At 56.6% G+C, this 21,759-nt stretch overlaps 3 protein-coding genes across 54 annotated transcripts; 2 read left to right on the top strand and 1 right to left on the bottom strand.

Moving 5' to 3' along the window:
- Positions 1–143: 143 nt before the first annotated feature.
- On the bottom strand, positions 144–7,364 carry E2F4 (E2F transcription factor 4). 2 transcript variants are annotated; one of them, XM_086351232.1, is made up of 10 exons: positions 6,627–7,364; positions 6,103–6,212; positions 5,800–5,961; positions 5,431–5,474; positions 4,646–4,707; positions 4,131–4,428; positions 3,447–3,662; positions 1,430–1,477; positions 1,171–1,215; positions 144–1,068 (listed from the first exon to the last, which is right to left on the bottom strand). In XM_086351232.1, exons 1-10 carry the CDS (start codon positions 7,020–7,022, stop codon positions 953–955), a joined length of 1,497 nt encoding a protein of 498 aa, XP_086207358.1. In that variant the 5' UTR covers positions 7,023–7,364; the 3' UTR covers positions 144–952. The 2 variants fall into 2 exon arrangements, with proteins under 2 accessions (XP_086207358.1, XP_086207359.1); XM_086351233.1 differs by having other exon boundaries at positions 3,447–3,641.
- Positions 7,365–7,638: 274 nt separating this feature from the next.
- On the top strand, positions 7,639–14,183 carry EXOC3L1 (exocyst complex component 3 like 1). 50 transcript variants are annotated; one of them, XM_086351132.1, is made up of 15 exons: positions 8,571–8,638; positions 8,820–8,909; positions 9,065–9,121; positions 9,331–9,491; positions 9,573–9,792; positions 10,660–10,759; positions 11,352–11,469; positions 11,606–11,731; positions 11,825–11,925; positions 12,117–12,227; positions 12,965–13,094; positions 13,216–13,338; positions 13,431–13,586; positions 13,678–13,802; positions 13,876–14,102. In XM_086351132.1, exons 3-15 carry the CDS (start codon positions 9,076–9,078, stop codon positions 14,063–14,065), a joined length of 1,707 nt encoding a protein of 568 aa, XP_086207258.1. In that variant the 5' UTR covers positions 8,571–8,638; positions 8,820–8,909; positions 9,065–9,075; the 3' UTR covers positions 14,066–14,102. The 50 variants fall into 50 exon arrangements, 40 of the variants coding, with proteins under 40 accessions (XP_086207221.1, XP_086207258.1, XP_086207238.1 ...); XM_086351112.1 differs by having other exon boundaries at positions 10,660–11,272; XR_015145577.1 differs by having other exon boundaries at positions 8,598–8,638; positions 10,660–11,272; positions 12,864–13,094.
- A 397-nt stretch (positions 14,184–14,580) lies between these two features.
- MATCAP1 (microtubule associated tyrosine carboxypeptidase 1) lies at positions 14,581–21,333 on the top strand. Of its 2 annotated transcripts, none has more exons than XM_086351276.1 (7): positions 14,581–14,625; positions 17,440–18,065; positions 18,148–18,291; positions 18,574–18,706; positions 19,598–19,903; positions 20,008–20,105; positions 21,109–21,333. In XM_086351276.1, the coding sequence occupies exons 2-7, from the start codon at positions 17,496–17,498 to the stop codon at positions 21,271–21,273; spliced, it is 1,416 nt and encodes a 471-aa protein (XP_086207402.1). In that variant the 5' UTR covers positions 14,581–14,625; positions 17,440–17,495; the 3' UTR covers positions 21,274–21,333. The 2 variants fall into 2 exon arrangements, with proteins under 2 accessions (XP_086207402.1, XP_086207403.1); XM_086351277.1 differs by lacking the exon at positions 14,581–14,625 and adding an exon at positions 15,402–15,619.
- The last annotated feature ends 426 nt before the right edge of the window (positions 21,334–21,759 follow it).

Genomic DNA, 21,759 nt, shown 5'->3' with positions numbered 1-21,759 from the left:
GCCCCGCCCCAAGGTGCGGCAGGTGGGGGTGCGGAGGGCTGGCTGTCAGCACAGCCACACCTCCTTTTCCAAGAGTTGACCCACCCAGTTCCACCAACCCAGCACAGTCCCAGGGAAGGGCCCTGAAAGAACCAGACCAAAGATAGCCTTAGGCACGATCTTTATTCACTTGGACACTGTACAAATATTACAATTTCCTTTTGTTGCAAAAAGTATAAAAATAATCTTTATATAGGAATCCATCCGTTACTGCAAATCTTTCTAAATCTCTGCAAATGGCTCTAAATGAGGGTAAATGAATAAACAAGAGGGGGGCTATGGGGAGAGGGAGGCTGGGCCAATCCTTAGGGACTCAGCAGCCCAGATTTCTTAGCTAGAAATCTCCATTCCTTCCTGTTAGCACCCCCATGTCAACAGGTCCTCAGGGCCAAGGGCCCAGCAGAAGGGGGGGCACACAAGAAGTCCAGGAGGAGGTTTGTGATCGGGCATGGGGAGAAGTTAAGGAGGCCAGGGGTGGTGCTGGCATGTGCCCATCCCCACCCCAGACTTCCTCCTGGAAGGGGGAAGGCCTGGCAGGTACAGGGCAATGGGAATGGACAAGTGGCCCTGTGAAGGTGATGGAGGGTCCTTGGTTCTGTGCCACTGGGTGGCAGCTGAACCTGAACTCTGGGAGGGCTTGAGGAGGATACCAGGTAGGGTAAGGCCCCCCAAAAGGAGAGGCAAACACTTTGGCTCCATGGTGGAGGGGGCTATGCTCCTTTCCCCGGCTCTCCGAGCGCAGAACAGGTGGACTTGCAGGAGCAGGACTTGGGGCCAGAACTGTGCAGTGAGGGAAGGCTGGGGAAGCCAGAAGTCTGCGGCTCTCAAGCTGTGGGGGAGTGGGGAGAGGTCCCCAGGCAGCCCCCAGGTCAAACAGTCTGTGTCCCAGCCACAAAGGGCATGCTCCTATCAGTCAGAGGTTGAGAACAGGCACATCAAAGAGGTCACAGACACCTTCACTCTCGTCCAGGTTGTAGATGTAATCGTGGTCTCCAGGGGGTGGAGAAAGGCGGAGGAGGGGTGCAAACACTGCAGAGAACAACAAGCTGAGGCCCCACAGCCGAGGCCCCACCCACGGCCACCCAAACTCTGCCCACATACACTTACCCCCTACCTTGCTGGGCCACCTACCTTCTGAGGACATCAGTTCCTCCAAGAGCTCTGAGCTCATGCATTCTGGGGACAGAGGGAGAGCTCAGTTATATCCTGGCTCCCCCCTCTCCACCCAACCAAAGTTCATGAAGGGGACCACCGAACCACCCACCAGGAACTGTGACCCTTTGCCCAGATAACAGACACAACCATAAGGTCCTCAGAAGGGCAAGAAAACAGCTCTAAGACCCAATGAACTGTGCCCCTTACCCAGCCCCCGGGAGGAACACAGCCCTACCTCGAGTGGGATCAAAGATTTCTGACAGCTCTTTCGGGAGCTCCAAAACTGAAAGACAAAAAAACCATGATCAAGGGCACAGAGGTCCATCCCAGTTCCTCTCTAGCCCTTGCTTCCCCAGATCCTATACCACCCACTCAGGGGGTGCCATACAGCTGAGATGTAGGCCCCACCCAGGCCAAGCTGGCACTATCAGTAGAGGTGGTGGCAGTGATCCTGAGTGTTAGGATACATGAGGCCATCCATGGGGAATATCTGGGAGAGAATTCATTTAGCTGATGTGGGGTGGGGAGCAGGAGGAGGGAGCTTGAGTGACACCAGGGTGTCAGATCTGAATTCCTCTTCGCCAAAGGCCCACCGTTAAGTTATTGGTACAGTGCTTCCAACTCAGTGGTTCAGCAAGACAACACACCCCGCTTTCATTTCTAGGTCCAGAGTGTATACCCTGTCTGATGGAGGATGCCCTGTGTGATGAAAGGATGTCCTGTCTATCCCTACCCTAGCTAAGTACCTACTTGTGCCAGGCTGAGACCACACCCCAGGCCAGGTCACTTGGCGGAGAAGGAGGCACTCTTAAGTAGGGAACAGTGCTACAGGGTGATGATGCTGCTACAAAGGTCCAACCAGGACACACGTGGGAAACAGGGAAGAAGTGTTGGAGCCTGGTCAGCAGGGATTTCATATGCCAGGTTTAGGGGCTCTGGTTTTATCCAGTATACCTGAGGAAGCTGTTAAAAGAATTTTTGTAAATAGAGAAAAGCCAGTCAGGGTGTGTTTCAGAATCAGGCAAGGTAAAGACAACAATGTTGAAGAACTTAAGACAGAGGTGGTAGCAGTGATCCTGAGTGTTTGGATCCATGAGGCCATCCATGCGGGATGTCTGGGAAAGAATTCATTTAGGTGATGTGGGGTGGGGAGCAGGAGAAGGAGAGAGCTTGAGTGACACCAGGGTGTCAGGTCTGGGTGACTAGGGCCAATGGTTGGGTACTCACAGAGATGGAAAAACAAGTTCCAGTTGAGGACACATAGAAATGAAGTGCCCATTGGATGTGCAGAAGGCACATGGACACAGAGGTAAGGTTCAGGCAAAAGAATTCCGAAAGACGGAAAGACGAAGGGTGGGATTCACCTACCCACAACTGGGGCCCTCCACAAGTGTGACATGGGCCAGAGATCTGGGAAGCCAGATGTAAAAAAATGCCAGGGAGAGGTCAGAAGGAGAAGTCAATTAACAGAGAAGAGCCAAAAGCTGACATTATGGATGCTAAAAAGGGAAAAGAGCATCAGCACAGAAAAAGAGAGGACCAGAGTAAATCACCGAGAAACCCACTGAAGCTAGCTGGGCAGGGCTGGGTGATTGATCAAGAGCAACACTAGTATGGAATGGGGTGGAGGAGTTAGGGCTGGGGTCCTGACTGCTGCAACCTGAAGCTTGACCAGGGAACCAGAATATGGAATAGAATAGAGATGACTATTTCAAGGAGTCTAAACACAGAGATAACAGGGAAGGCGAGAGAGGGAGACACAGAGGATGAAGTGTCATTTAATGAAAGACTTAACAGTGCTTGAGGGCCGAGAGAATGAGTCCTGGAAAAAGCAAACACTCAAGTCACAGGATGACTTGAGTGTTAGGATCCATGAGGCCATCCATGCGGCTGCATGACGAGGGGACACCAGACAGATGACACTGTTTCTCCTAAGACACTCACTGCCCCACTTTGGGGCCTGAGGGCCATACCACAGCTCATTCCCTAGGAGAGCGCTCCTGCCTTCATGAGACCTGAGTCCAAGGGGTGGCAGGCAGGGCTTGAGAGAGGACCAGGAAAGGGGACAAAGGGGCACCTGCACCAAGCGAGAGGCCAGGCTCCTTGCCTTAGCTGGCAGAGCTCTAGCTGATGGCAGGGGGCTGGCCAGCTTTGACAGAGGAGATAGGAGAGTTCGGTTCCAAGCCTGATTCTATTGAACTAGGTCTTTCTGAGGCTGGGTTCTTCCTGCTCCCAAGGGTACAAATACTCACCACCTGTGGGGTCTGCCTTGATGGGCTCAAAGGAGGTAGAAGGATTGGGTCCAGATGAACTGCTGTTGCTGCTGCTGCTGCTGCTGTCCAACAGGGCAGAGGACTGCAGCGGCCGGGTGTCCAGAGCTGCCAGGCCCAGCGGGAGGGAGCTGAGCTCACCACTGTCCTTGCTCTCGGTTCCATGGCCTCCACTCACTGCAACCACATCCCCCAAACCTGGTCACTCAGGGACAGGAAGCAGGATATTGAAGCTGGCCATGCTAGAATCCACAGCCAGGATAACTACAGCCCTGTCCTCGGCCCAAGGAGACTTAGGCATGCTCACCCTCCCAGGAAGGTAATATGAAAATCAGTCACTGAAGGAGATGGGGCATGAAGCCCACAGGAGGGAGACTCACAGATGACTGCTGCAACCACACTTCAAGAGGGGTGCCAGGGCAAGTGAGACACAGGCAGACCTGGTGGAAAACTGCCACCACTAATGCCCCTTCACACAGTCACAATGTCCCTGTTAAAAAGGGCTCAATGGCTGCACCAGCAAAGAGAGGCCAGTGGGGTGGGGGTGGATGGTTAAGATAACCCCTACAGGGTCTCATTCAACTCTGAGAATTTCATCTTGTCACAAAGAAATATTGCTTCTTGGGTCCCTGAATCCCTCATTACCACATACCCATTGTGCCTCACCTGGAATCTCAGCTGCTGGACCAGCCACCCCCTGGGCCTCAGTGCTGCTGGGGACAGGGTTGGGGGTGGTCGCCTGGGGACTGCTCGGGCGTGAGGCATCCTGGGGCTGGGCCAGGGAAGGCTTGGGTAGAAGCGGAGGAGTAGAGACAGCAGGCGGGTTCTGGAGCAGGTCTTCGGGTGGTGGCACAGGCACTGCCACAGGCGGTGAGCTCCATGCCTCCTTGTTCACCAGAAGCACCTCAATGGGGCCGCTTACACTCTTCAAGTGAATCTGGTACTTCTTCTGCCCATTGAGGCCCTGGAGGTGGGGGTGGAGGACAGGTGGAATTGGAAGCAGATTTGGCTCCTGCCTGACCCTGGGCCAGGGACAGTATCCTCTCCCACCCTGGGCTGCCCGTTCTCCTAGATAACTTCAAACCCTAGGCCTCCCCTTACCTGCCCCACCCGCGACTTATCAAGCTCCACAGCCAGCACCCGCCCTCAATCCACCCCACCCGGCTGGGCTGAGCACCCACCTCTGGGATGGGCACCTCCAGGCTGGTGCCCGACGGGGCCCGGATGGCAAGGAGGGTGTCTCCTAGGATGACAAAGAGGATGGATCAAGGCCCACGGGCTCAATTTGAACTGGGAATGGGGTGCCTATCCCTCAGAACAAGGAAGATCATAGTCCCAGAGGGGCTGAACAATAGGCTTCACTCACTCCCTATCGAGGATGGGGGAGAGAACTAAAGCTTTTCTCTCCTAAGAACCCAGAGGTCAGTAACCAGAAAATCTGGGTTCACTCACGTGCAGCAAAAGATTAGTGGCCATGGGCACCTCATTCAATTGATGGGGCTGCTCCCTAGGCAAAGACGTTCTGGCCAAGGCCAACATCTCTTCCCCAGAAACAGCCTGGGAGATGCAAGATGGACAAGGAAGAGTTTCTGTACCTACAGTGCAACTAAACTACAGGTTGGAAGTGGGTACCACTGCCCCTTGCACACAAGCATACACAAACAGGCACACACACTTTCTCCCCTCGTATGCTCCTGCCACACCTGAGAAGCCAAACCTAGGGGGCAATGCAGGTGGTGGCTGACCCAGGGACCCAGTCCAGGCTTCCTGTACCCTCTCAGCATGGTTAGCCTCCATAGGGTCCCAGAGATCCTCAAATCCAGGATTTACCCTGTCTGGATCTTCTTTGAGCAGGCCCCAGGAACCCTCTTAAGAGACCGAAGTCTCTCAAGCACCGAGTCCACTGCTCAGGGCTGTGGCTCAGCCCAGTCCCACCCCCATTTCCCCCTACCCAGGCTCTGCTCACCAGCAAAGCATCTGCAGATGTCCTCATGAGTCACGTAGGCCAAGGTGTGGGGGTTAAGGAGAATGGCTGATGCCCTGCCTATGGTGACAGACAACTGACACAGCGAACACCCAGCTTTGCAGTGGAGGTCTGACATACACGCTTACAAAAAAAGCCCTGAGGCCTGGGGTCTACATGGGGGAGGGATCACAGGCCAAGACTGTGGGTGGAGAGGCTCCGAGGAGGGAACCCAAGGCTGAAACCTGGCCAGGAGCTGGAGGACCATCCTCCCAAGCGGGACAGAGACTAGGGGACCACAGAGCAAACCCAGCTGGACTAGAGGGCCCATCGCCCACTCCCCGGGAGCCAGGACCGCCGACAGGAGGATATCAGCTGTTGTGCACGTCCTCTGTGACGTTCCGGATGCTCTGCTGCACCCACACCTTGTGCTGGTCTAGCTCTTGCTCCCGCTGCTGCAGCTCCTCGATCTCTGCCTTGAGCTCGATCAGCTTGTCCGCAATCTCCCGGGTATTGCAGCCAGGCCCCACACCCCTGAATCCAGGAAGGAGAGCTGAGGCGGGCTGCCTGGCACTCTGGGTCCCACGGTCCCTGTTCTCTCTGACACCCTCCACCCCACACCCCTGACACTTCTGGGTAGGAGATCCCATTGCCGTCCCCGGTGCCCCAACTCACTTCCACTGGATGCTATTCTTGGATTTTTTCTCGATCAACCCGATACCTTCCAGTACGTTAGTAATGTCATATATCCGCCGCTTCTGGCGCACAGCTAGGGTGTCAGCTGCCTGGCAGGGAGAAGAGAATGGAAAATGCTCAGTCCCACTCTCACGGGGTACTCGGTCTGGAGTAGTCTGAAAAGGGGGTGGCGTGAATTCTAGCCCTCCTCTCCAGGCACTACAGCAGCTCAGGACTGTGGGGCGGGAAGGGGCCAGACGAAGCCTGAGCTGATGTTCCGATACTCTTTTCCCCACACCTGCTGGAGAGGGCCACGAGGACTAGCACCCGCAGCCCCAAGCCTGGCACAAAGCTGACATCCGATGAACAGCCTCAGCCGAATGAATGAAACAGCTCCCGGCCTCCCGCTTGTGAGAAGCACATGTATGGCGGCCTGCTCTGAGGGCTCAGCTGGGCCGCCCCGGGGGTTCCCTCTACCGGCTCAGGCCTGGTCCACCATCCCCCCTGTCGCCCCTTAGCCGCACCAGCTTGAGGTCAAGCACGCCGTCCTTGGCTTCCTGCAGAAGCGACACGAACTTGGTAGTGAGAAGTCCCAAGCTCTTCTCGTGCCGGCTTGGGGTGCCTGGGGGCGGCGGCGCCTGTGGCCCGGCCTCCGCCATCGCGCCCGCCCGCCGCCTCCCCTCAGCCAGGCCAGGCCAGGCCGGCGCCGCCGCCACTTCCGCTTCCGTTCCTGGCCGCTCGGCCGCCGGCGCCAGCCTCACTACTTCCGCTTCCGCTTCGTTCCCTTCCAGGGAGTCTGTCACAATTCCTCTCAGCAGACATGGCCGAAAAACTTCAGGGACCATCAACAAATGTCCAACCGCCGAAGAGGACGAAAATAACCCCAGGATCCCGGAAGACAGGTGTGGTCGAGGAAGCATGTTGAGGAAGTCGTTGGGTAGCCCCAGGAGTAGTAAGGAGGGATCACTGGAACCTTCCTGGCTGGCCCAACTCCACTAACTGTGCCCCAACCCTCATCTCAGGAGAGGAGACCCTGCTGCCTTATGAACCCAACGTGTTTTCCCAAACCTGCTCCCCATCGTCTTGGGATAACCTACCCTATTCCTGTCCTTCACTTCCTGCCAAACAGCAAGCACTAATTACATCTAGCTTATCCACCTGTCTGCATCCCCACTTTCTTCCCCTGATCCCACCTTCACCTTTCTCTTGTCTCCACACTACAGTGCTCAGAAGCCATGGGATTAAAACCACTTTTCAACCAATGCAAACATATTTCAGTTCAGTTCAGTCACTCAGTCGTGTCCGACTCTGCGACCCCATGAATCGCAGCTTGCCAGGCCTCCCTGTCCATCACCAACTCCTGGAGTTCACTCAGACTCACGTCCATTGAGTCAGTGATGCCATCCAGCCATCTCATCCTCTGTCATCCCCTTCTCCTCCTGCCCCCAATCCCTCCCATATGTGTAAATATATGTAAAGCCCTTAGAGCCATTTCTGTCATGTGGAAGGATTATGTGTTTGCTAGTATCATTTTGTTATTTTTAACACTGTCATTTATTATAGTTTATTTTAGGTCAAGTTCTTTGGAAAACAGTCTTTGAGAAAGAGATGTGCCGGCAGGAAGTTTACTGAGAAGCCACACTTGTAAGGAAGTAATACAGGCCAAACAGGGCAGAGAAGAGAATTAAACTGTGAGGAAGTTAAAATGGAGGCCTCTGTCCTTCTAGGAGCACTGAAACTGGGGTACTCCTTCCAAGGCCTACCTGGCCTTTATACCCTAATACGGACCAAGAGACTCAGATCTGAGACCTCATTAGCCTACATTTCAGGCTAGAGGAATGAGTGTCTTTGTCCTGAAGGGTGGATTTGGGTGGTAGCCAGTGTCCACTGCATTATTACTACCTAGTAGTCAGTTCCATTGGAGGAGGGCATGGCAACCCATTCCAGTATTCTGGCCTAGAGAATCCCACGGACAGAGGAGCCTGGCAGGCTACAGTCCATAGAGTCGCACAGAGACACAACTGAAGCAGCTAAGCAGCAGCAGCAGTCCCTTCCATGGCTCCTTTTATCTCCAAGACAGACAAGCTTTCATAGCTCTTCCACCCCTCTCTGCCATCTCCCGCCACACACCCTCTTCACAACAGCCTATGGTCTCTTGCTCCTCTGCAGAGGCATACCTGCCTCTAAGGGCCTGTCAACACAGTTTTCACCCTGTGATGTTGCCTGCATCCATATCAGCACACCTTCCTCTCCAGCCAGGTTGGGGCCATCTAGTTCCTATCTGTGCCCTGAGCATAGGAGGTCCTGCCTAGGCTGCTCCAGACTCATTGATCACAGGGAGGACACCCCCACTTCCCCCAAGGAAGTGGCGCCCAGCCCTCCCCACTCTGTCCCTCGGTGCAGATGCTCTTTCCTGTTGGGAATAAAGTACCAGAGACTCAGCTTCCTTCCTTTCTGCATGTGGCCTTGGAGAGGGCGGGACCTGGAGGGAGGAGGGGACTCCTGAGGAGGGAGGTGGGACAGAGGCTTCCTTGGGGTGAGGAATTCTGCTGTGGCAGGCTGAGGTGTGGGCCTCGTGAGCCAGTGGAGGGAGTATCCATCTCTGCCGGGACGGCCGGGGGAGAGGGCCCTCCTCAAGGCCAAGGCTCTTTGCGGAGGAGGGAGCACTGGACGCCTGGTCAAGCCTGGTGATCTCCATACCACACTGTCCTCTGCAGCTCAGAGAGGAGCAGTGCCCAGCGGAGGCCCCTGTCTACCCTGCCCCACTTCCATCTGGGGGGCAAAACCGGGAAACCTCATCGACGAAGGTATCTCAGGTGCCTCCCCATCTTTCCCATCTCCCTCATTTCCTGAGGGAACCAGAACCTTCTCCTTCTCAGAGGGGCCTAGATGAACACAGTAGCTCAGAGGAGTGCCCACTTTGCCTGCTCTAACCCGGACCTTTGCCCTCACTCCGCTCCAGCTCCTCCAGCCATGGACTCGGCAGCCAGGGACAAAACGCAACCCGCACTCCCCACTGGTATGAGCCCTTCTGGGTAGGCCAAGGGAGGGATGGTGGCAAGAAAGATGGGGATGGTGAGTTGGGGTCTGACTGGAGCTCTGTAGGGCGGGGAGAGGAGTGGACCGCCCTAGGGGACAGGCCAAGGGGTAGGAAGGGGAGCAGATTCGGCAGCCACTTCCTGCAGGCCTAGCCCAATTGATGCAGCTGCCCAGGCTCTTCCTGCCCAGGGCTGGAGTGGCCGGAGCAGGAAAGGGCGGAGCAGCTGGCCCGGGGTGCAGCTCTCAAGTGGGCCTCGGGCATCTTCTACCGGCCAGAGCAGCTGGCCAGGCTGGGTCAGTACCGGAACCGTGAGGTGCAGCGGACCTGTTCTCTGGAAGCGCGCATCAAGGTGGGCATCGGGCAGGAGGGAGGAGTGCTGGGGGCAAGCTGCAGGGCTGGCAAAGCCTCACTGCCTACCTCCCTCCCACAGTCGGTGGTGCAGTCATACCTGGAGGGTGTGAAGACCGGGGTGTGGCAGCTGGCCCAGGCCCTTGAGGCCGTACAGGGAGCCCGCGAGGCCCTGGGCCAGGCCCGTGGGCTGCTCCGGGATATGGCTGAGGCTGCACAGACCCTAGAACCCCTGCGGGAGCAGGTTGTGGAACACAAACAACTGCAGGCCCTGTCTCAGCTGTTGCCCCGGCTGCGAGCTGGTGAGTGTGCCTGGCCCTCGGCCTCAGTCCTCTGCCAGCCGGTTGACAAGCACCAAGGGGCTTGTCGCTGATCAAGGGGCTGGGACACCAGTGGGAAATTGCATGGAGGGACACATCGGGGACCTGCCAGAGAGTAATACAGGCTTCAGATGACGTATGAAGCACGGTGCCTGTTAGCTCATTCTGGGGTTCCCAAGCGTGCAAGGGCTTCCCTGGTAGCTTAGCTGGTAAAGAATCCACTTGCAATGCAGGAGTCCCTGGTTTTATTCCTAGGTTGGGAAGATCCCCTGGAAAAGGGATAGGCTACCCACTCCAGTACTCTTGGGCTTCCCAGGTGGCTCAGTAGTAAAGAATCCACCTGCAACGAGGGAGACCTGGGTTCAATCCCTGGGTTGGGGAGATCCCCTGGAGGAGGGCATGGCAACCCACTCCAGTATTCTTGCCTGGAGAATCCCATTGAACAGAGGAGCCTGGTGGGCTACAGTCCATGGGGTCACAAAGAGTCGGACATGACAGCAACTAAGTGCAGTACAAGCATGGGATGTCTGAGTCAGGACTGACACCTGTGGCTCTGCCCAACTTGGCTCTTATATACTGAACTATTTCCCTAACAGGGTGGTCAAAGAGCCACTGGCATGACTCCCTCCCCCACGTCCCTCCCTTCCTCCTGTTTCATCAGCTCAAGGGTTTACACCCTAACCACCATATAGGCCCTTCCCTGGGTCTTTTCAGGTTGGCCAGTGCTCTACTGTACTGATTATTAAATCTTTTACACATCACCCCAGCCCAAGGCGTCAACATCCACTGCTGTACCCACTGCACAGGTGGAAAGGTTTAGACTCAAGGCTGTCTCTTCTCTCTGATTAGTGCCAGCTGCAGTGGCCCACACACAGACCCTGATTGATGCCCAGCGGCTCTTGGAGGCCTATGTGAGCCTTCGGGAACTGGAGCAGCTGCAAGAGGAGACGTGCGTACCTCTTGGGGGCCTGGAGTTGCCAGTCTTTGAGGGGCTGGGCCCTCTGGCTGAGGCTCTGGGCCAGGCTGTGGAAGCGGCCGCAGGGGCTGCAGGGCAGCTGGCCCGGGAGAACCCAGCCTTGCTGGTGGCTGCTGTGCGTGTGGCCGAGGTGGATGCTGGGTGCACCACCTCCCTGGAGCAGGCTCCACGGGACTGGCGGCAGCGCTGTCTGCGTGCACTACAGCAGGGCTTGGAGCGGGTCCACTTCGGGACATCTCTGCAGCCTGGGCCTGGGGAACTAGCAAAGTGGCTGGAGGCTCTGCGGGTGGCTCTGCCAGCCGAGTTGGCCATGGCTGAGGCTCTGGTAGCACCCTGCTGCCCACCACACTACAAAGTTGTCCAGTTGTGGGCCCACACCCTGCATGGAGGCCTGCGGCGCTGCCTGCAGCAACTCCTGGAAGGGCCTGAGTTGGAAGAAGCCGACACCTTCACCCTGCTGCACTGGGTGCTGCATGTGTACCAGGGGTCAGTGTCTCTGGGGCAGTAGGGCATGGGGACATCAAAGGCTGGGGGCTCCGTGTAACACTGGGCCACCCACCTCCAGGCCAGAAATGATGGGGAGCCTGGAGTTGGGGCCTGAGGCTGACGTGTCTGATCTGGAGCCCCTCCTGACCCTGGAAAACATTGAGCAGCTGGAGGCAACATTTGTGGCCAAAGTCCAGGTGAGTAGTTGGAGCCCAGGTTCAGAGCAGTTCTGCCGCCACCCGTGGGCCTGTATCTGTGGAGTCGTGCATCTACCCGTCTCTAGCAGTGTCAGTGCCCTGCTACATCCTGCTGCACCTTGCCCCCTTTCCCCAGGCAAAGGTGGCCCAATGGCTGCAGAAGGCACTGGATGGGGAGGTAGTCGAGTGGGGCCGAGAGCAGGAACCCGACACAGACCTGTCTGGCTTCTACCACTCGCCATTGCCAGCCATCGTGCTGCAGGTGGGTGAAAAGTGGCAGGGGGCAGCCCTCACAGGGAAAGGGAAGGAGGGCAGGACCAGGACCCCGCTAATGGCTGCCCATCCCTGCCTGTAGATCCTGGAAGAGAACATTCGTGTGACCAGAATAGTCAGTGTGTCACTGGAGCAGCGGGTGCATGGCATGGCACTATCAGAACTGAGTGCCTTCCTGAGGAGGTCTGACCCACTCCCAACTCCTGGCCCTGCTCCTGGGCAGCCCTAAGGGGTTCTGAGTGATCAGACACACCCATGGGAAAGGACTCCTTCAAGACAGGGCCTTGGGTATCTTGGAGGTGGGGCCAGAGTACTAAGGACTGGGGTTGTATCAGAGTGACAGCAGGTACCGGAGCCACCTCTGCTCTTTGCAGCTTCACCGATGCTCTGATCCGATTCTCCCGAGACCATCTCAGGGGGGAAGCAGTGGTCCCTCATTACGTGCCCTACCTACTGGCCACCCTCAACCACCAGTTAGCACTCAGGTACCAAGATGTGCCCACAGAATGCCACCTTCACTAACCCCTGACTGAACATCTATTCAGTATGGATCTAGCCTACACTGGGCCTTTAGGAATTTTAGACTCACGTAACCCTGGGGTTCCAATCCTAGTTCTCCTAATTACTAGCTGTGTGACCTTGGGCCAGTTATCTAATCTCTCTGAATTTTGCTTCTGTCGTCAATAGTATATGGGTGGACCTTCTGAGACTCAGGTGAGATTACAGATATAAAGTACCTACCACAGTACCTGGCACAGAGTGTCAGTTATTCATTCATTCAACAAATATTTATCAAGGCCCTATTCTGTGCCAGGTAATGTCTAGCGTTACTGCTGTGAATATAACAAAAATATTCCCTTCCTCTAGGGTCTTATGTTCCCTGGGGTGTGGGCAAGAGAGAACAAACAAGTTAATGATGATTTTGACTCCCTCCTGACTAGGATTAACTCTCTCCTCTTACCGAAACAAACTGAAAGACATAACTTGTTCAAGATCATACCGCGAATTAGAGGCAGGTCCAGGTGGCATGTGTGCCTTCTAACTCGCTGAGCCCACCACTTCAGCCTCAGCTGTGTCCACCCTTTCAGAAGTGCAGGGAGCCGCCCTTCTTGTCCCCTCAGGCGACACACTTGTGCCACTAGGTGGCGCCCGAGTGGCTAGACAAGAGAGGACCTCTCGGGCCTTGGCCTTGGTCCTGAAGCCGTCCTTTCGGTCGGTCCAGCTCCTCCGTATCCGTCCTGCAGCCCAAATGGGTGGTTCCCGGAGTCTTGGCTCCGGTGGAGGCAGAGCTGGACAAGTTGCAGAAGAGGATCTGTCGCCTGGTGTTGGAGGCGCTGCTGGCGGAGCTACAGGCGAGGCTTCAGGGGGAGATGGGGTTGGGAGGAGGAGATACAGCGTATGCATGGGGGCCTCTGCCGGGGAATGCTGGGTCTGAATCGTCGCTCCAACTACGTCTCTAAACTCCGTTCCCAGCCCCTATTCGCGGCTCTGCCCTCGCGTCGCTGGCTCTCAAGCCCAGAGCTGCTGGATGACGTGTGCAAGCGGACGGCGCGATTCTGCCAGAACTTTCAGCACGTGCGGAATCCCGCGGTCCAGGTGCATCTGCGGGGAAAGGCTGAGGGCGGGGGGCGGTGTCAAAGTGCCCATGGGAAAAACATCCTGGACCCATTTGATCGCGATCCCTACAGCTGTTGCTGGTCGAGGCGGAGCGTACGGTGGTGCTGCAGTACTTAAGTGCGCTGATGCAAGGCCGCCTAGTCTGCCGCGGTGCTGACGAGAGGACCCAGGCGGCCGAGCGCATGCAGCACGATGCGGCCCAGCTTCAGGAGCTTTTCCTCGGTTTGGTGAGAATTCGCTGGGCGAGAGGATGGGCGGGAGTCTTAGTGATTTGATAGGGGTCGAGGACTGGAGAAAGACCAACCTCTGCGTGCTCAGGGCCTGGAGGAGAGCGTTCAGTGTGTGCCAGTGCTGCTTGCATTGAAGGAGCTGCTGAACCTCCGCGACCCCACGCTACTTGGCCTCGAGGTGGCAGGCTTGCGGCAACAGTTTCCCGACGTGAGGTGCGAAGACGGGCCGGGAAGGGAGGAGACCCAGGAGCGGCTGGGCGGGGCTAACGCACCCGTCACTCCACAGCGAGGATCACGTCTCCGCCCTCCTGGACCTGCGCGGAGACGTGTCCCGAGAGCAGCGCCTGGCCGCACTCAGCTCTCTGCGGGCCGGCCCGCAGCCCTCGCCCCAAGCTGGTCGCCGAGCACTTTTCAGCCTCGTGCCAACACCTGCACCCTCGCTGGCCTCCTGCTTCCCCTCAGGGTCCTGTGCCTGACCCCTGACTGCCCGCAGAATAAAGTCACGTCCCCGTACGCCTGAATTGTACGTGTTGGTGAAGGGTGGATGAAATAAAAGTGCCCACGAAGGGCAGGGGGTCCACGTGCAGTGACACACCTAAGGTATCCTGGTTCCAGTTCTGATATATGGCTGCGCCCCACCTATTCCGGTACAAGACCTGTATGTGGGCTGCTTTCCCAAGTACCCGGGCTTCCACAGTGTGCGGATTACACCCTTACGTGTGCGCGCACCCGCAGAGAGCTAGCGTCTCCTACGCCAGAAGTCAGTCAACTGAGGCAGAGGGGGCGGCCTTAAGGCAACACCCCACCCAGGGGCGTGACCCTATGGCGGACACCTCCCCCCTGCTCTGCCTGGCCCCACCCCAAGCCGTGTCCTCGTGCTCTTGCGGAAGCAGAGATTGACGCGAATCCGCGCTCTTTCGTCTGAGCGTGCGCGCGCCCGAGCCCGTGCGTCACCAGCGTCGGCTCCCGCGGGCTGGGCAGCCGGCGGCCTGTGTTGCGGAGCGGGAACAGCGGCGGCGAGAAGAGGATTGAACAGGTGGGGGCGCGGCACGCGGATGTAATCCCCCCACCCCCACGAGGCCGAAAAGGCGTTCGACCGGACCCCTCCTCATCTACCTTGGAACCCCGCTCCATTGTCCACTGGCCCCGCCCTCCATTGGGCACGCCCTTTGCCCTAGCCCCCGCCACTTATTGGCTGTAGGTCACTCCCCTCCTCGATTTCCTAGTACCCATTGGCTCCTCTTCAATGTTATCTTCTCTCGGAGTTTCTTATTGGCGCAGACCACACCCGCTTATATATCACCAGACTCCGCCTTCAGTCTGGGCTCCTCCCACAACCATCTTTCATTCATTCTGCATCTAGTGCTGGGTACTTTGGTCATGGAGGTGAATGAGACCCGTCCCTGCCCTCAGGGAGTTCAGGGGATGATGTGGGGGGACGCGGACCTGGGCTCCAACAATGACAGCCTAGGGTGGTAAAGAAGCCGCTTGGGCACTGGGAGTCTCTAAGACGCTGGGAAGGCTTCCCGGAGGAAGTGAGGCCCAAACCGAGTACTGAAGAATGGTTAGGAGTTTGTTACAGGGAGACATTGGGAGGGCATTCTTGGCAAAAGGACCTGAGACATGAAAGAAACAAGCGTATCCTGGTAATTCCAAAGAGGTAGGTCAAATGAAAGAAGGGGAGATAAAGAGGATTGGTACAAGTAAGAGACCTAGAGAGCAGTGAGGAATCCAGAAAAGTGTATGGTTAGTTGAGGGGAAGGAAGCCTGAGTCCCGAAATCATCCAGCAGATTGTCACTAGGCGGAATGCTGGGAAGAGGGGGAGGGGATCAGAACTAGCTGGGGAAGCCAGGTACAGGGAAGGAATGATTCCAGTTCTGAGAGGGACAAGGGCTCTCGGTTTCATTCCTTTACTGAACAACTGTTCTGGGGACACAGCTGTGAACACTTAGAAGGAGAAAACATAATAATCACATATACTGTACTTCAGATGGTGATGACTGCATTGGAGGACAATATTGTGGAAAAGGTGAGGTTCTGGTGGAGAGGGTTTAGAGGAGGTTTACTGTCTTATAGAGGGTGTGTCGGGAAGGCTTTTCTAACAAGATATTTGTACAGAAATCTGAGGAAAGTGAGAGTGACCCCTGCTGTTATATGAGGGGAAAGTGTTCCAGACAGGGACATTTTCAGTTTGAGATGCCTGTTATACATTCAAGTAAACATGTTGAATTGAGAACTGACAACACAGTTTGAGGGGCTTCCCTGTGTTTCAGATGGTAAAGAATCTGCCTGCAATGCAGGAGACCTGGGTTGGGAAAATCTCTGGTGAAGGGAATGGCAACCCACTCCGTATCCAGTATTCTTGCCTGGAGAATTCCATGGACATAGGAGCCTGGTGGGCTACAGTTCATAGGGTTGCAAAGAGTCGGATACAGCTGAGCAATTTACACACACAGAACACTAGTCTGAAGTTTATGGAAGAAGTTTGGGCTGACATATTTAAAATCATGAGAGTGGATGAGATCACCCAGGGAGAGAGCATAAATGGAGAAGAGAAGTTTTCAAGTCCTGGACATTAGAGGTTTTTTTTTTTTTTTCTTTCCAGGGGAGGGGCGGGTAAGGAAGGATTTATTACTTGTAGCAAGTTAGGAGAACAGCAGGGATCTTTCCCAAAGCAGTGTCTCCACATTATGGTGTTAAGAGGTCAGAAAGATAGGGATGACCAGCAAGGAAGACAAGAACAAGCCACTAGTGAGATGGGAGAATTATGTCCCAGTGTATTTGGGAACCAAGTGGAAGATGTGGCCAAGCTGAGATGAAGTCATTAACTTTGTCAAGTTCTACTGATCAACATGAAGATCATTGGTGACCTTGGTCAGGTCAGTTTTGATAGAGAGCAGGGGCCAGAAGCCCCTACTTGAAGTGAAATTTAGGACAGAACAGGAAAGAAGGAATTAGATAGAGACTGAGTATAGATGACTTGGAGTGTTGTGTTACCCTGAGAAGCAGCTGGAGGGAGATGCAGTGAAGCTAGAAGACTATGGGGTCAAGTGAGGGTTTTGTTTTTTAAGATGGAGAAATAACAGCATGTGTTTATACTGACGGGAAGAATCCGACAGAATGGAAGAGACTGATGATGTAGGAGGTGTAGGAAAAAGGAGAGATGCTGGAATTATGTCCCTGAGCAGACAGGAGAGTTCAGAGGATGGAGCCTTTGGTCAGTCTCTGGGGAGAGACTGGGTTGGACTGAGCCCTGGTACAGAGTTGGGATAACTGTCCTAACACTGGCCTTGGATGACCACCAGCAAGATGGCTCTGATAGGAGACACCCAGGGATTGGCTTGGATTGGCTGAGCTTTCCCTCTGCTTACAAAGAGCTGGTTCTAATTTAGATTTGAACAGATGGCCCAGAGGGGAGAGAGCATTCCAGGTGGAGGGACTAGCATAACCAAGGGGCAGGTAGGCCCAATGGGCTGGAGGAGGTGAATGCAGCTGGGTGGGAGGGGCGGAGTGAGACTGAGAAAATGCCAGAGGTAGAAGGCAGATAGAAGGTAGTGAGACCCCCTCACCTTTCATCCTGGCAGCTGAGGCTACACTGTACCAAATTCCCAGTCTGGGCGGGCGCTGAGCACAGAATCATGAGTTGGGGGCTTAAGGCTTACAATCAGAAGCTCATGAGCTAAAGGGATTTGAGGAACCACCATCTACGTGGATGTATGAGACTTCCTCCTGCTTTCCCCCAGTCCAGGGAATGGACTAACTAGGGTGGAGGTGAGGGGGCATAGGGCCTGCTAGCCCTCAGGCCATACCCACTCATTGCTGGCCTCCACATCCTTCCTGTGTCTGCAGAAGTCGCCGGTGTGGGGAGCTGGAGTGACCCGGCCGGATGTGCCCTCCAGGACAGAATGGTGCTGGACTCAGGTGCTCAGGTGTATGAGCAGGCACCCCCCAGCCCGCCAGCCAGCCCCTCCTCCTTGGCCCATAGGCCGGGGCCCTCAGACCGAGATGGGACAGCGCTGTTCCCCTGGCCTCAGTCCCTGGCCCTGCCCCTGGCTCTGTCTGTCCCCTCAGCCCTGCGGCCCCGGGCGGAGAGGCAGCCCTTCTCAGAGCTGCACTTGGGCCGCCGTGGACACATGCGGCGCAGCGAGAGCACCTACACCGTGAACAGTACTGGCCGGCGGGGGGGCAGCACCCAGAGTCGGGCCCCGCCTGGACGGGGACGGGACCCAGGTGGGGGCACCCTGCGGCCCGCGGCCTCCCTGCCTCACATCGCTAAGGCTCGAAAGGAGGCAGGCCGTGGTGCCAGCAAGAGCCCCTGCATGTTGGTGGCTCTGCGGCCAACCAATATGGACCGCGAGCGGGACAAGTTCTTCCAGTCCCATTACACCTACAACCCACAGTTCGAGTACCAGGAACCCATGCCCATGGCTGTGCTGGAGAAATACTGTGAGGCCTCTGGACAGTTCATTCATCAGGTCAGTGCAGACTGCCCGCCTCACCCCAGCCCGGACCACCTGAGCGGTCCAGCTTGACCTGCTGCTGCGGCCCTCTGTGCAGGCAGTTGGCATCATCGAGGCTGTCCTGGAGAAGTTTGGGACCTATGAACACTTTGAGGCTGCAACGGGGGGCCAGCTGCTGACCAAGTGCCAGATCTGGTCCATTGTGCGCAGATACATGCAGAAGGAAGGCTGCGTCGGTGAGGTGAGCTCACACTGCCAGTGATGCCCCTTTTCCACCTGCTTCCAATCAGACTGCCCAGTGGGCAGTGCCAGGCCCAGCTCTGTTCTGGTGGAGCTAGTGACCTCAGGCCAGCCCTGCTCCCGTCCCTGCCCCAGTCAGGTGGGAGCTGGCTCCAAGCGGAGGTGGGGCAGGGTGGGTGTCGTGGCCAAGTGTCTGGCCTGGCTCCCCTGTGGCATCAGCAGGTCCACCTCCCCACTGGCCCCCGGGGTTGGTGGCCATGACACGTGTCTCTGCCACCCGCAGGTAGTGGTGCAGCTGAGTGAGGACCTGCTGTCCCAGGCAGTGATGATGGTGGAGAACAGCCGACCAACGTTGGCCATCAACCTGACTGGAGCCCGCCAGTACTGGTTGGAGGGCATGCTGCGGCATGAGATAGGTCAGGGTGTGGTAGGTGGGTGGGCTGGGATGAGAGGGGGCTGGGACATGGGGGCAGGGCAGTGAGGGGCCCCAGTAATTCCACCCCCTCTCATTTTCCCCCTTCCCTTCACCAGCAGCCACCTCCTCCCTCTGGCTCACAGAGGTACGCAGAACATGCCAGCCCACTCTTTGGGCTCACCCTTATTTCCTGTTTCTTTTGGGTATCTTTTCCTCCCTCAGCTTCCTCTCTGATTTCCCTTGTCCGTGGGGCAAGACTGCTGAGGCCCAGACAGGCCAGAGGGAGAACCCTAAGGGCCCCACTAGTCTAGCCAACAGTACAGGCCTTCCATGGTGGATGCAAGTTCAGATTCTGGGAAGGGAAATGGCTGAAGACACAGCTGGATTTAGGAGGGGACTGGCCAGGCTGGAAAGGCAGGCATAGAACACGAATTACTATTCTTTCATATCTGTCACTCCTCGTCAAGAATCATGTTGCTCTGGGCAAAAGGTGGTTTTTGCTGAATATGTTAGCATGAAATGGGCATGCAAGGGTGTGGGGACCGGGTGGTGTGTGAGTTCCCGGCCTCTCTAGGGGGCTGCAGAGGGTGGGGGGCGAAGCAGTGTGAGTTTGGGAGAGTTGTGTGTGTATAGTCCTAGACGGATGGGGGAGGATTCATGTGTGTGAGCCTCTGGGTCCTTGGGTGTGAGTTCACCTAAAGATGGTCTTGATGATGCGTTGGGTGAGTATGGGTGTGGGGTGGAGAGGCTTGTGTGAGAGCCTGATTTTAGGGGCATAAAGCTATGTGAGTCACCAGCTAGAGGTCCAGACGGGCAGAGCAGGGCCTGGATAGGGCCAGGCAGGAAGACCCCCTGGATGCCCAACCCAGCCTCTTCTTTGCTCTCCCCGCAGGTACCCACTACCTTCGGGGCGTGAACAACGCGCGGCAGCCGTGGCACAGCGCCGAGGGCCGGCAGCAGTACGGGCTGCGGCCAGCAAACCCCACGGAGGAGGGCCTGGCCAGCCTGCACAGCGTCCTGTTCCGCAAGCAGCCCTTCCTGTGGCGCGCGGCGCTGCTCTACTATACGATACATCGTGCAGCGCGCATGTCCTTTCGTCAGCTCTTCCAGGACCTGGCACGCTACGTGCAGGATGCCGATGTGCGCTGGGAATACTGTGTGCGCGCCAAGCGCGGCCAGACTGACACCTCGCTGCCCGGTGGGCACCAGTCCCTGCGGGTTGGCGGGGGAGTGCCTTGATCTGGGGCGGGAGGGTGAGGGTGGGGCTTTGGACCTAGGGCTCACAGCCCTCCTTGCCCACAGGCTGCTTCAGCAAGGACCAGGTATACCTGGATGGCATTCTGCGCATTCTGCGGCATCGCCAGACCATCGACTTCCCGCTGCTGACCTCGCTGGGCAAGGTGAGGGGCCACAGGGCCTTCAGAGGTCCCAGCCAGCTCTCCCCCTCACTGCTGTATTCCCTGAGCCTCTGGTTGGAACTCCACTGAGGACTGGGTGCCAGGCCTCTCGTGGTGGGAACGTGGGTGGAGTGAGCACAGGAGATGACGTGACAGTCCGGCAGCCAGTATAGGTGCTTTTTCCAGCCCACAGGTGTGTGTGTAGACACTGCAAAGGAAGTGAGCATTCCAGGCCAGGAGAGCAGTCAGGAAGGCCTGCAGAAGCAGGCTGGAGAAACAGCCAGGGATCAAGCCCTTGGCACTGGGTATCTGTGCCAAGCTGAGGAAGTTGAACTTCATCCAAAGCAGTGGGGAATCCAAGGAGCTTCAAGCAAAGGGTGGCACAGATGTTGGCTTTAGAAGGCTCTGTGTATCATATGGAAGGAGAGGCCTAGGGAGGGGAGTGCAAGGGGAAGAGGAAGAGGCCTTTCTCATCTCTTCTGCAGCATTGATGGTGGTCTGGCATAACCCCGCAGTGGCCATGCCGTTGGAGAAGAAGGGGCAAGCTGGAGAGATCTTCAGAGAGTGAAATCTTTTCAACTCAGTGGCCACTCTGAGTGGGAGGGTGACATATTCTAAGTCCCCACCCTGGAATCTGACCTAGGTGCCCTGACAAGGGTCGGGCTGCATAAGCTGGCACCCAGGAAGGCTGGCTATGAGGCGTCTAACACCTGGTATCCAGGGAAAGGTGTTCAGAAGGCATTTGGATACCCAGATTTGGAGATGAAGGGGGGAAGCTGGACTGGATACAGGAGTGGGGTTGTAGCACATAGATGTTAGAAGAAGGTTTTGAGAGAAAGAGCAAACACCCAGGATGGAGCCACAGGGTACAGAACGTTGGGAGTGAATCAAAAGGGGAGTGGGAGAGGTTCTGGGAGCAAAGGGCTATGGGCCATTGGAAGAGAGCTGGGACCAGCTGCCTGAAAACCAGGGGACCCTGCACTGAGGCCCAGCTTTCTCCCTGCAGGTTTCCTATGAGGATGTGGATCACCTCCGGCCCCACGGGGTGCTGGACAACACCCGGGTGCCCCACTTCATGCAGGACTTAGCACGCTACCGGCAGCAGTTGGAACACATCATGACCACCAACCGGCTGGATGAGGCAGAGCTGGGCCGCCTGCTGCCTGACTGATACTGGTTGAGGGCTCCGGATCGGCCCCCAGAACACGAAGCTGGCTGCTCTGTGCTTCCACAGCCTGGGTGTTTCTTGGGGCCTGGGGAGGGCAGAAGCATTTCAGGAGGGAGGAGCGGCAACAGCAGAGAATTTGTGCTAGCCTCCCTGGACCCCGAGGGCCAACAGCAGCATGTCAGGCAGACTAAGTCTGCCCTCCTGTCTCCAGCTGTCTGTTGAGCCGAGGAAGAGCCTGAGGACAGGAGGGAAGCTGAGCATGGATGGGCATTGGGGGGAGGGGTTGGGAGTAGAAACTTGTTCTTGCATGAGATGGCTTTGGGTGTATGCGTACTCCAGTCTTTTCGTCCCCCCACCTGGCCCCTTGGTGCTCCTTCAGCTTTCACGCTGTCTACCTCTCACTGGGTCCTGGTGGGGATCTCCCTTCTCCTGGGGTGACTGCCTGAGCCTGCCGTCCTGGCTTTCACACAGACTCAAGGAGCAGGGATC

Source organism: Bos grunniens, chromosome 18 (genome assembly GCF_055505025.1).
Source record: "Bos grunniens cultivar Pamir isolate PY7600 chromosome 18, Bosgru_T2T1.0, whole genome shotgun sequence".
Taxonomy (NCBI): Eukaryota; Metazoa; Chordata; class Mammalia; order Artiodactyla; family Bovidae; genus Bos; species Bos grunniens.
Note: the sequence above shows the minus strand (reverse complement) of the source record. Positions and strands in the feature narration are given on the sequence as shown.

Excerpts from the sequence above, each read along its gene's own strand:
- EXOC3L1 (XM_086351095.1), top strand. The coding sequence starts at position 8,506 with ATGCTCTTTCCTGTTGGGAATAAAGTACCAGAGACTCAGCTTCCTTCC. Across the intron at positions 8,639-8,819 it reads GGGACAGAGGCTTCCTTGGG|CTCAGAGAGGAGCAGTGCCC; the intron begins GTGAGGAATTCT and ends TGTCCTCTGCAG. Across the intron at positions 9,793-10,659 it reads GTTGCCCCGGCTGCGAGCTG|TGCCAGCTGCAGTGGCCCAC; the intron begins GTGAGTGTGCCT and ends CTCTCTGATTAG.
- E2F4 (XM_086351232.1), bottom strand. The coding sequence starts at position 7,022 with ATGCTTCCTCGACCACACCTGTCTTCCGGGATCCTGGGGTTATTTTCG. Across the intron at positions 5,475-5,799 it reads GAGGACGTGCACAACAGCTG|CTTGGCCTACGTGACTCATG; the intron begins ATATCCTCCTGT and ends TAACCCCCACAC. Across the intron at positions 1,069-1,170 it reads GGAACTGATGTCCTCAGAAG|TGTTTGCACCCCTCCTCCGC; the intron begins GTAGGTGGCCCA and ends TGTTCTCTGCAG.
- MATCAP1 (XM_086351276.1), top strand. The coding sequence starts at position 17,496 with ATGGTGCTGGACTCAGGTGCTCAGGTGTATGAGCAGGCACCCCCCAGC. Across the intron at positions 18,292-18,573 it reads AGGAAGGCTGCGTCGGTGAG|GTAGTGGTGCAGCTGAGTGA; the intron begins GTGAGCTCACAC and ends TGCCACCCGCAG. Across the intron at positions 20,106-21,108 it reads TGCTGACCTCGCTGGGCAAG|GTTTCCTATGAGGATGTGGA; the intron begins GTGAGGGGCCAC and ends TTCTCCCTGCAG.